The following is a 13,192-nucleotide window of genomic DNA, read 5'->3' as shown; positions in this document are numbered from 1 at the left end:
GCGAAAATAAGCCTAAATTGTCCTTAAAAGTTGTAAGTTCTATTCATTTAACCCTAAACTTTTATTCTACCCAATTTACTATGAATTTTTTTTATCATGAACGTTTTTTTAAAGTTTTATTGGTTACAATCACTTTTGTTAAATATTTTTGAAGTAAAGGACTTGTTTGATCATTTAGATTTATTGGGATAAATTAATCATTTTTATTAATTAAAATATCAAAATTATTCTTTACTTAAATATTTTATTTTATATTATTAAAAAATAATATTAATATATATATCTTATATTTATTGGATTGCATTATAAAATTTATTTTCATATAAAATAAATTAATAACTTATTTCATTTTAAAACATTATATTAAATAAAATAAATTCAAAATAAAAATAAAATTATATATCTAATATAACATTTAAATTTTAAATAGTTTAAATAAACAATTATACTAGAAATAAAGTTAAATATATTTAAATAAAAAATATTAATTAATTTATATACATATCTCATTTAAATTAAATATTTATAAAAAAATTATTTGATTTTTTTTATATAAACTAAGTTTAAACAATTATTCTAAATAAATATTATAATAAACTTGTTTAATTTTTTATTATTATTTTATCAAATTTATTTCATATAAATATTGTATATTAAATAAAAATATACACAATATAAATAAAATTATAATATACTATATTATCTTATATAATATTTAAATTATAATAGTGGAGTGATTTATAAAAAATTATTTATTTTAATTTTTATTTATGTATTAATAAAAATTAATATTAACAATATTTATAACTTTTTAAATATTTTTTTATTCTATTTTAAATTTTAATTTAATATAAATTAAATTATTTTATTTACAAAGTTATTATTCATCTATAGAATAGAGAGGAAGGTATAATTGAAAGAAAAAAAAAATTAAAAACCTAGTTTTTACCAATTCCATCAAACATAGATTATTTGAAAAAAAAAATACAAACTTTATACAAATAACTCATTCATCAAACAAGCCATTCACATGCATAAATCCAACCCATATTACCTAATTCATATTCATATTCAACCCAAATTAAATTTATTCAATCCATATTAACAAATAATACGAGCTAAGTATGGGTTGGGTAATCCCAATTTAAATTTTAGTTTGTAACACATTTATTATGTTTTTGACTTATTTTAACATTTAACACGTTTTTATCCTAGTTAACACGATTTTATCCCGATTAACACATTTTGATCCGTTTAACAATTATTTAATTCATTTTATATCATTTACTACGTTTTGACTTATTCAATATGTTTTTAACACGTTTAACTAAAATTTGATTCATTTTAAATTGTTTGACTTATTTTGACTCGTTTAATACATTTTTAGTTTTAATAAGCATGTAACTCGTTTAAATCTGTTTCATACATTTTGACACGTTGAACGCATTTTTGGCACATTTTGGCTTGTTTAATACACTTGTGACATATTTAACATTTTCGATCCGTTTAAGTTGTCTTTTGTTCCGTCTAATACGTCTTTGAAATTATTATACATTTTTTTATCTGTTTAATATAATCTTGATTTGTTTAAAATGATTTTGATATTTTAATTATAAATTAGTTGAAGAAATAATATGTGAGATTAATATGGATTATATAAATAATATTTAAATAATTCTTACTAAACAAAGTCTAAAATCTAATAAACTCTTTATTTTCATAAACAAACTAAGTCATTAAAGAGTTTTAAAACAATAATAATATATAATTTCTTTATGAATAGATTATAATTAATAAATATATTATTAATTATGAATTTTAAAATTTTATTTATTTTTGGTTTGATTGTAATTGGAGATTAATGTAGTGAAAATTAAGAACATATATTGAAGTCGGAAGATAGTTAGTTATATTAGATTGATAAGAGATAATTAAATTAAATTAATTTAGATAATTTGAGTAACCCTAATCTAGTCTGAAATAAATTCAACCCAAATTCAACCCAACCTAAATTCAACTCAAACCAAATTAACTTACCCAAATTAATATTTTAGATTTTGGTTAAGCCAAACTATGTTTGGCCCTAATAAAATTAATTATAAGAAAAATTAATCATGTTATTAAAAATAATTGTTTGTTTAGATTTTTTTTTTATCAAATCCAACTTTTCTTTATTTATTTGCAATGTAAAAAGTTTTTTTTTAATCAGAGAAGCAGAATTTTCCGTCTGACGGGTTTGAACCTTACCAAGGACCCACAGAGTTTGGGGTCTAAGGATATTCACATTCTTTTGTCGCTGGACAAAAGGGATAAAAGAGTAGGTTAACAAATAAACAAAAAATGATCAAATAATATTATGGGTGAGATTATCGGATCGATGAGTTGGTTAAGTTGACGTGAATGATATTTTTATTCATTGTCTTTTTATTTCATTTAAACACAGTGTATTATTGTATCTCTATTTTAATTTCTTTTTTTCAGAGCATAGTCAATTTTCTAATTATTAATATTTTATATACCCAATTCACGAATTTTATGATAAATCTTTTTAAATAGGGTGAGAGTTTATTATTTTTCAGTTTCTTATATCCACTAAGGTAGCAAGTATCAAAAGTTTTCTTAAGAAATTAAATGTCAAAAGTTCGATTATCAATTAAAACACCTCAAATAAAAATAAAATCATGGTTGTCAGTGTTATTTTAGTTTCCTACACTAAAAAATAAAATCTAGAGATTTTATTTGTTATGATTTTATAAATGTGTAAATTATAAAAAGAAAGACCTAGCTCTAAAAAAACAAATGATTAAATTAAGTTTAACGGTGTTGTCTAATCTATTCTAAAATGGTTAGAAACTATAATATTACAAACATTTAAGCAGAATCGCGTCAAGTTGGGATATCTCCTGGTATAATATGGATTCCAAGTATTCATGAGTTAGAAGTGAATAAGTCGAATTACTTTATCCCTCGGTTTATTAGTGTTCAGTCACCCTTGCTCGAAACCCAGCCTTTTTTCTTCCTCAAGAAGTAAGATCTTACAATACTTTTATTAAAGAATTGGATATATAAAACAACCAAAACGTTCATAATAATCTCAACCAAACTAAAAGAGAATCTAAATTTCAAATATTATAATGAAAAATTTAACATTCATGTCAAATATTAATTAACATAAATAATAACACTTTTTAAAGCTCTTTGGTAAGAATCTTTTAAGCTATCATGGATTTCAATAGAAAAATCTACTAAACAATTGCTAACAACATATATTGAGCTTATTTCCTAAAAAAATATATTTTTTTTTATCAAAAATCAATTATGACTTTGTTCAATTTAGGTTATTTAAATAACTACTGGTGGTGAATTTTGAGGAGATGATAATGTTTGTTTGGTGTATTTGGTAACTTTGGAATTGATATTAAAATTGGAATTAAAAGGTTCAATTATAATGCTTAAGTTTGGTAGACACTTTTATATTAAGAATTAAAATTAAAATTACAATAAAATACAGTGTAATTTTATAGCTCTCAATTCCATTATTTTTAGGTTGAATTGTAATTTCAATTTTTATTTTTTTAATGTTTTTTTAAATAAAATAATTTATTATTTTATCATTTAAAACACAATTAAATTTTCAATTGATAATATTTTTTTTAAATTTAAGATGTTAAAAAATATTAAATCGATATTTTTTTATTTTAGTAAGTTAATATTTTGAACTAAACTATATATATATAAAGTGGAATAATTTCATAAAATATTTATTAAACGTTAAATTAACCATATATATATATATCATTTAAATTGATAAAATACTTAATAAATTAAAATTTGAGATTGAAAAAAAAGATCGCAAATGAGAGACAAGCAAGCAAGCAAAAAGCATCAAGTCCCAATCGACGTTGAACTGAAAGGCATCACTCACTCACACAGTAGTCTTTTTCTCAGCAGTATTTGTCAGAAAGATTTTCTCTTTTTAATATTATATGGGAGAATAAAATATCTATATACCAATTCTTTTATTTATTATTTCTTAACCAATTCCATAACACAATTAATTACTTGTTATAAGAATCAAAATAATTTATTAAAGTAATACATGATACAATTTATTGTTATGTAAGTTTAATAATATTTCAAATACATTTTATAGAATTTTTATTACATTATATTTTTGCATGTAAACATGACATTCATAATTTATTTTTTTAAATTGAAGAAAAGTGTGAGCTAATTAACTATACTTAATCTCTATTCATTATTACTGTTTAATTTATAATATTTTTTTTCTAATTAGCTAATTTGATGTTTGCTTTTTGTTTTAACGAAAAAAAAAGTAAGAAACCATTGTATATCTAATTTATTTTAGATGGTTCAATCATTCAATTATATAATAAATTAATAAAAAAAACTCAAATCATCTAAGTGATAAAAGTGTTTTCTAAAAAAAATAAATGTGACAAATTAAATATCAATTAAAAATTAAAATAACTCAATAATAAAAAAATAAAATAATTTATATTTTTTTTCAAATTTCCTTAAATCAAAATTTATCTTGCAATTATTCAATTTATACTAAAATAATAATTTTAATTATTTATTTGTATTAAATTTAAATATAAAATATATTATAATAATTTTAATAAATTAAAGACTCAAATAATTTAATTTTTATTTAGAGTTAAGAATTTGATAAATTATTCAACTAGAATAACTAAACTATAACTAAAATATCATTTAATTAAAAAAATTAAAATTATTTTATCATTAATATATGAATACTATTTTCAAATACTATACTTATACTTTGCTTGATATTGAGTAATTTAAATTATTTTGAATTTTTTAAGTTTTAAAAAAATATGTCTAATCATATAATTGTTTGTCTTTTAATAAAAGTACTAAAATATTTTTATTTTTATTAAATTTTAAATAAAAAATATATTTTAATTAATTTTCTTACATAAATTTAAATTATTTATTAAACAATGTATTTTATTTTATTTTAAATATATATATATATATATTTTATATAAAATCCAAATGTTTAATTTATTTAAATTATTTAAATAATATTTTCATCAAATCAAATATTAATTATTATTTTTTATTTTATCATTATATTAAATTTATTTAATTTTAAATTATTATTTTTTTATATTTTATAATTATATATCAATTAATTTTAAATCTTTAAAATTATTAAATTATTTACCTCTCAAAATCTTTTTTTTTCTTAAATAAAAAACCCAATAAATACCTTAATAACCCAACATCAAACAAACTCATAAAAGGTAAAAGTAAATTTCATTACACTGTTAAGTAAACAGTAATTAAAAATCCCCCAAAAGTAATCATATCATTCATTACATGATCGTCAATATTCATCATCATCATGGATCATTAGTTCATGTTACATGCAGATATATTGCTAAACTAAACCCCATTAATTAAACATGTCATAACACAAAATACATATATATATTATAACAGTAATTTAAAGATGAAAACCAAGATTCAAGTCAATCTCCATTAACCCCGGCCCCTTATTCTTCTTCTCCCCACCACTATTCACCACCATCTGATCACCGGAAAAAGAACCAATCCCCGCCGGAACACAACCGCTAAAAAGCTGCGCCACCGATGTCACCACCGCACATTTCCTCACATTTTTCTTCTTCTTATTATTACTCCCGCCGCGCGACCTTTTCCTCCCGCCGTTAATCATCTGATCATCCCCATCCGACGAACTACAAGTGATCAACGGAAGAACAGATGGGATCTCGAAATTAGTCCTCGCCTTAGATCCCCTCAGCCTTCTAGCCGCCGAATCATAAGCACGTGCCGCTTCCTCAGCCGTATCGAATGTTCCAAGCCAGTGACGACACCGACCAATCCTGTCCCTTATCTCCGCCGACCACCGCCCCCACGGCCTCTTCCTTACTCCTCTGTAGTTCTTCTGTCCCGGCTCATTATCAGACACAACACTAGTACTACTATTAGGTCTACATGATTTGCCTCCGAACAGAATGTGTTCGCCGACCACGGCGGCGATTCCGTCGAGGACAGGATTGTTAGTTCCTTCTTCACCCATTGTTGTGTTGTTACAGTAGTAGTACATTTTTAAGAGAGAGTTTTAGTTGTGTAATTGGTGAAGAAAGTTGTCAAATTTATACAAGTGAAATAATAATAATAATAATTATATTTTGTGGGTATTATTAATTGAATTTAATAAATTATGCAGAAAATAAGGGGGGCAGAGATTGTATGGAGAAATTGCAAAGATATTTGATATGACTCCAGTCCTTGTTTTTGCAGGAGGGATATCCGCGCGCCCTCTCTGAAATCTCATCACTGCCCTACTGCTTCTTTAATGCTACACAACTAAATCATTTTTATTATTTTTTTAATTTCATTTACTTTTTAAGTTCCATATGAAAAAATAAATAAATAAGCATAATGACAAATTAAAAATTTATAAAGAATTTCAGGTAGAAATATATAATAATTGTAATAGAAATGTTATTAAGCATTGTAATGAAAAAGATAATTTAAGGGAAAGTCATGATTGTGAAATGTTACGATATCTTCGTAGTTACAATTAAAAAAATGTATAAACTCTGAAAGTATAATCTATATAAAGGGATAGTAATATGGATCGTGATCATTGGAATATTTTAGGGTTTACGAAGTCTTTCTTAATAAACTCGACTTTGATTAAAATCGAAGAAGATATATAAACAATAATATTTTAATATTTTCACTTCTCAAATCCCAAAACTAAGCAACAATCAAACAGTCATTGTTGGGTTGTCTAATACTACACTCTTATGCAAAGTATAAAAATAAAATTTGAAAAAAAGTAATTTTGAAAAGATTAAAAAGCATCAAATGACCACATTTGAGATGTTGAAAGCCATTACTGATATCACTCACAACTAGTCATTTTGGATGCAGTCTTGTCAGGCTATAAAACTGAAAGATCTCTTATCTCTTACTACATCATAATTCATATCCATAAACACAAATTACTTTAGTTTTTTTTCATTATTTATAATCATTTTTTTTTTATTATTAACCCAAATTTAAGTATTCATAAATCAATTTGATTTTTTTTAACAAGTACATTTTTACATGTAGAGTTGGTTCAATAGGGAGTTAATTGAGATATTCATTAGTTTTTTAAAAAGATTTGTTGGATGAAAAAGGGAGTTATTTGAGTTTTTAATACGTGTTTTTATTTATTTAAAATTTAAAATAAAATAAAAATATTTTAATTAATAAATTAATTAGATACTTAAAAGAAAGAAAACCAATATACTTAAACTTTTGTTAATATCAAACAAACTCATTTGTTAGTGCGATGGAGATTTAAAATTTATAACTTTTTAAACATTTACATTTTAACCTCTTAATTTATAAAATTAAAATATTAAAATAACTTTATTTTATATTTACAAAATTTAAATAAAAAATAGAGAGTTGGTTTAATAGGGCGTTATTTGAAATATTTATTAGTTTTTGTAAAGAAAAATATTTGATGAAAAGTAATTTATTTGAATTTTTAATATTTTAAATTAATATAATTTTTGTTTAAAATAAAATAAAAATATTTTGATTAATAAATTAATTAAATACTTAAAAGAAATAAGACGTTATATTTAAATATTTGTTTAAATCCAAAAAAAACAAAAATCAAACAAGCTCATTTGCTAGTGTGAATGGAGATTTAAAATTTGTAACATTTTAAACATTTTTATTTTTTAACCACTTGATTCATAAAATTAAAATATTAAAATAACCTTATTTTATTTTTATAAAATTTAAATAAAAAAGTATTATAATAATCAAATAATTCTTTAAAAAACATGATAGAAATCCAAAATAACCCAACAATTAAACTATTAGAAAACAAAAGTCATATAAGAAACATAAATAATAGCCCAAGCATAACCCAAATAAAAAACATAAATAACTTGAAAGAAGGACCTTTATTGAATTATTGAATTCAGGTAGTCTATTTCGATAGAACTTAAAATAAGAGTTCATTAGATTCAACATAAATACAACACAAAGATGAAATCGACAACTTAATTTTATAACAGAAGCTATTCATCTTTAAAATACTAACTTTTCGCAAACAAGCGAGAACTTACAACTTACTCTTCGAGTGCAGGTAAACATTTAAGCAAGATTTCAACAGCTAGGTCAATCTCCTCCTCTGAAATCACCAATGGCGGTACAATCCTAACAACGTTTCCTTTTCCCGCAGTTAATACCAAAAGTCCAGCATTCCGACAAGCATCCACAAGAGGAGAAGCCGATACATCCAGCTCAATTCCAACAATCAGCCCAAAACCTCGTACTTCTTTCACATGAGGATTGCCCCCAATTCTCTCTTTCAGTTTTTCAATCAGGTGTTGGCCTTTCTTGGCTACACTGGCTAAGAATTCAGGTTCGGAGATTTTGTCGAATACAGTTATGGCTGCATTACAGACAAGAGGGTTTCCAGCAAATGTACTCCCATGATCCCCTGGTTTGATTGCAGAAGCAACTCTTTCGGTTATCAGTGCAGCTCCGATTGGCAAACCACCCGCAAGTGGTTTCGCAAGAGTCATTATATCTGGGTAAACACCATAGGCTTCGTGTGCCCAAAGATAACCTGTTCTACCTAAACCACATTGAACCTGAGAAAACACAGAAGATGTCATGAATACAATCAACAAGGAAAATCAACAAATCTTATGAAATTTGGAAGGAAAGTGTTCAGAGTTTTGGTGACCCGAATGGATTTTGGTTATTACGTGTCCTGCGCTAGGGTTTTGTCGCCCTTCTTGTTTTTCTCTAATCTCCATTGTAACCTGTTTTTTCAACCTATATTGAAAGTTTTATGCTTTGTCCTTGGTTTTCTCCAGTCTTGGATTTCTAAGTATATATTGTGTTATTTATGTAATTTAAATGATTCTTTTTTCATCTATTTATAGCTGAAAGGAATACAAAAGTGTTTAGGAGCAAATCAATGAAGCAAATTTGTTCAAGTTCCTACTAAGAACAACTTAAATTGAAGTGGAAAGTGGGATCGTGATAACTTCTTAAATTCAAAAACTGAACGAAGAATGGTGTATCGATCTATCAAATGATTATTAACTAGTTGATTTGAAGAATGAATAAGTATAGTACTTATAGTACTATAAACAAGTGTCTTTGTGGATGTATCCATTGATGAACAAAAGGAATTCCTTTACTGAAAAAAAACTACCAAAGCTAGGGTTTTACCTCATCAAAAACTAAGAGAGAACCAGCATCATCGCAAGCAGATCGAAGCGACTGCAGGAATTCCTTGGTGGAACCATAAATGCCACCTTCTCCTTGTATGGGTTCAACGAAAACAGCAGCAATTTTCCCAGATCGAATCAATTCAGTTGAAGCTTCAATGTCGCCATATTCAAGGAAAGTAACTCCAGGCATAATGGGTTCAAACGGAGTTCTGTAATGCTCTTTGCTTGTTAAAGCTAGAGCTCCAATTGTTCTGCCATGGAAACAATTGGTAAATGCAATGAAATCTGTTGGTGGTGGATTCTTCTTCTCCTTAGAATGATAAAACTTCTGAAACTTTCTAGAGAATTTGATAGCAGCCTCATTTGCTTCTGTTCCACTGTTTGAGAAGAATACCCTATCAGCAAAAGAAGAACCCACTAACCGCTTCGCAAGTTCCACCTTTAAGCAATAATGGATACATAAATAGATTAAAGGGTTTGAATCTGATTAACCCACCTAAATCTCAGTAAACAAATTGAAAATACGATTAATTTCTTACCATAGGAACTGTATAGAAGACATTGCTGACATGAGTAAGAACATTAGCCTGTTCTGTAACGGCTCTAATCCAATCAGGATCGCCATGGCCAAGAGCATTCACTGCGATTCCAGAGGTCATGTCTAAGTATTCTTTCCCTTCAGCATCGTACAATTTACATCCTTTACCACTCGTGAGAACCAAAGGAGTTCTCGCGTACGTGCCAACAATCACAGACGCCTCCTCCTCCATTAACTCCTTGCTCGATAGCTTCCTTGAAGCCGTCGTCTTTTCGGTCACCGACAAACCAGCAGCGGTGGTAGCGGCTGGGCTGCCAACATGAAGTTGGACAGAAATAATCCTTTTACCTAGATTTTTCCTGTGGGTCAGGCCAGTTCTAGATAAGGAAATCGATTTGTCTAGAGACAAATTCATCGTAGCCATTGTTGAAAGGTTCAGCGCTAGAGGAGGTAGAAGAAGGGTTACAGTCTGAAGACGAATTTGTTTGATTACAGTATATAATAACGCAAGGTGGTCTGCGTTCACCGCTATTTGAGTGATATTACTTTTTATAGGGTTGCGTTTTATAGCAGCGATATTTTGTTGATTTTTTTTTATTATTACTTTTCTCAAATAAAACTAGAAGATGTCTTAAACTTAAAGATAAAAATAATAGTAAAAATTAAAATTATTACCTAAAATATGACAAACAATATTTAAATATATTAATAATAATTGAATCCAAAAAATCTAAATTTGTTATTTTAACGAAGAAGGTGTAATTTATATGTATGAATTCCTTAAAAAAATGTAGAATGTATTAATATTTGTTTTTATTAAAACGTGCCATGATGATAACTTATATAATTTATTTATATTCAAAATTTATATAGATGTGAAACACTTACTTAAGTCCGTCAGTTTGAATTTTCAAAGTATAATTTCTTTGTGCATATGAAGACAAAGATGGAACTCATGTATCTTGTGTATTCACTTCAGACATAATCTTCATGGAAAAAAATAAAACAAGTTATAACAAGCTCTAAAATTAAAGTTTTAATAATTCACATAAGAAAATTTACGAAGCAGAATTAAGAAGGCTTTGTAAACAATTATTTGGCATGTTTTTACTCTAATATAAATAATTATCATTATCTTTATAGAACTAATAGAATTTCATTTTCACCTACTTAAAGAGTATGAATGATGAACAACTGATCCATTTCATTCATTTTGTGTAGTTGGATTCGTGTGAACACAAATAAGCTTGAGTTTGTTGTTAGATGCTTTTAAACTTGTTATCTATCAATCTCTTATCACTATAACTAGAAGTTAGGTCTATTGAAGTATCACATTGAATTGTCAATCCTCTACTGCTAATTAAGTCATTTATAGTAAAAGGTGGATGTTCCTTTCAGAAATAAAAATAAATAGATTAAGATGAGATTTCCTGGCTGATCAAGGAAATCTATTTGGTTGATTTGTACTTTAACTCTTGAATGTTGAAAATGGATAGTGAACTACTTTCACCACCAACAAGAAAAAGAAGAAGGCATTTGCATATAGTCTAAATTGATAGGTACTTTTATCTGAAATTGCAGTTCTTTGGCCATGTGTAAGAGATGTGGAGATGTGAAATTGATAGCATGCTCAAGTTGTAAATGAGCAGATGTATTGAAAGAAGGTTATGTAAAAAATTATGTAGAATATTAGGAAAAACTAACTGCAAAAACACATAAAGAAAATGGTCTAAAAAAAATTGTTCGTTTGTAAAAAACATACACGATTCCTTTGACATAATCCTGAACTTAGAGAATTTCAAAGTCAGTCTAGAAATGTAAGTTGATAACATTTGTATAGCATAAAAATAAGGAAAAAGTTTAGAGAAATTGACCCAATTAGAAAATCTACCATATTATTATCAAAAGACTTACAAAATTTTTTCAAGACAAGCTTCTCAAGCAAATTTGGATCACATTTGTTTTGAACTGAAATTTGGGGACTTAACCAGCACATGAGATAAGGTGGATGAGATGCGAGAAGATGGACAACTATAAACAAACTAATAAAGTAGATGTTAGTAAAAAATAAAAAAAAATAAAAAAAATACAACCACCCAACAAGTACCAACCTTCCTAATATCACCAATAAGAACTTGAGAATCCTTGAAAAAAAAATAAACATGTAAGCACCTGAGAATCCTTAATGTAAATGTTAAATTATATTATCACTTTAAAAAAACCATGAATTCATTGTCTAATTAATCTATTTACAAAAGGAGGGATTAAACTTAATTTGTTAAATAATTAGTAAAAACTGATTAAACCAGCTAGCTTACTATGTCATGATTGATATATTTTTAGGAATCAAACTAGCCTACTTACGTGATTAGCAAACAATCTGAATCTGATTAAGGAGGAGATATCCGGAGAAGTTATTACTCCGAGCTTAAACGAATCAAACAATCTATCTGATTAATGAAGGAGATATCTGGAGTAGTAATACTTCGAGCTTAAACGAAATGAGAATGGCCGAAAATCAAGACATTTGTTTGATATTTCCAAACACGAGAAATTTGTTACTATTTATAAATATGAATTCTAATTAAAAAAAATAAATATTAATTCAATACGATAATTTATTAAATTAAAAACAAATATTAATTTATTATGTTAAGTTCCTAAATAAATAAAAAATTTAATTCGAAATATTAACTTACCAACATTTAAAATATATATATATAAGTTGAGTTCAACCGTTTACCTTCCTAAATTCAAAAAATAAATATCGGAGAACTAAAAAGAATGTAATTAAGAATTATAAAATTAATTAATTTGAATTTGATTAAAATTCTAATTTTAATTTAAAATGGTCTTCTACTGTGCCAATCATTTGAATTAAACCCTTAAATTCACACTAAAATAGTTTAAATTATAATTACAAATTGATTATGTATACATTATTTCTCTATCATATCATTTCACACTAATTTTACAATTAAATTACTAAAATGTTGTTACTTATTTTTTATTCAGTTTTAAATAAAAAATATTTTAGTGATTAAACCAATTAAAAATCTATATAATTTGTTTTTTATCAATCAATATCTTTTAAAAAATCATAAAAAAAAAATCATAATGAAACAAACTTCTGCTTGATTTTAGTGACATATAGCCCTCAATGCACTGACCTCAAAACCATAATACAATTAACTAAACAATTTGTATTTTTTACATATAATGGTAAGAGCGGGTTAGAATTTAGATGTTGGTTATTTGATTTTTTTGTGTGTGAGTTTGTTTGAAAACTTTGTTTATCAAAAATATATTATTTGGTTGAATTATTATAATGTTATTTTTGTATTTAAATATTACATTTTATATAAATAAAATATTT

The 13,192-nt window shown here is 25.6% G+C and overlaps 2 protein-coding genes across 2 annotated transcripts; both read right to left on the bottom strand.

Moving 5' to 3' along the window:
• Nucleotides 1-5,497: 5,497 nt before the first annotated feature.
• LOC124929998 (ethylene-responsive transcription factor ERF084) lies at nt 5,498-6,094 on the bottom strand. The gene has a single exon (XM_047470369.1). It carries the CDS (start codon nt 6,092-6,094, stop codon nt 5,498-5,500), a length of 597 nt encoding a protein of 198 aa, XP_047326325.1.
• Nucleotides 6,095-7,972: 1,878 nt separating this feature from the next.
• On the bottom strand, nt 7,973-10,298 carry LOC124931421 (acetylornithine aminotransferase, chloroplastic/mitochondrial). The gene is made up of 3 exons (XM_047471879.1): nt 9,818-10,298; nt 9,277-9,717; nt 7,973-8,687 (listed from the first exon to the last, which is right to left on the bottom strand). The coding sequence occupies exons 1-3, from the start codon at nt 10,238-10,240 to the stop codon at nt 8,160-8,162; spliced, it is 1,392 nt and encodes a 463-aa protein (XP_047327835.1). The 5' UTR covers nt 10,241-10,298; the 3' UTR covers nt 7,973-8,159.
• Nucleotides 10,299-13,192: the final 2,894 nt, after the last annotated feature.

Source organism: Impatiens glandulifera, chromosome 3, assembly GCF_907164915.1.
Source record: "Impatiens glandulifera chromosome 3, dImpGla2.1, whole genome shotgun sequence".
Classification (NCBI taxonomy): domain Eukaryota; kingdom Viridiplantae; phylum Streptophyta; class Magnoliopsida; order Ericales; family Balsaminaceae; genus Impatiens; species Impatiens glandulifera.
This window is presented reverse-complemented; position numbering and strand designations above follow the sequence as displayed.

Coding starts and splice junctions, on each gene's coding strand:
- LOC124929998 (XM_047470369.1), bottom strand. CDS start 6,094: ATGGGTGAAGAAGGAACTAACAATCCTGTCCTCGACGGAATCGCCGCC.
- LOC124931421 (XM_047471879.1), bottom strand. CDS start 10,240: ATGGCTACGATGAATTTGTCTCTAGACAAATCGATTTCCTTATCTAGA. Junction 9,718..9,817: donor TCTTCTATACAGTTCCTATG/GTAAGAAATTAA, acceptor TATTGCTTAAAG/GTGGAACTTGCGAAGCGGTT. Junction 8,688..9,276: donor CTCTCTTAGTTTTTGATGAG/GTAAAACCCTAG, acceptor GTGTTTTCTCAG/GTTCAATGTGGTTTAGGTAG.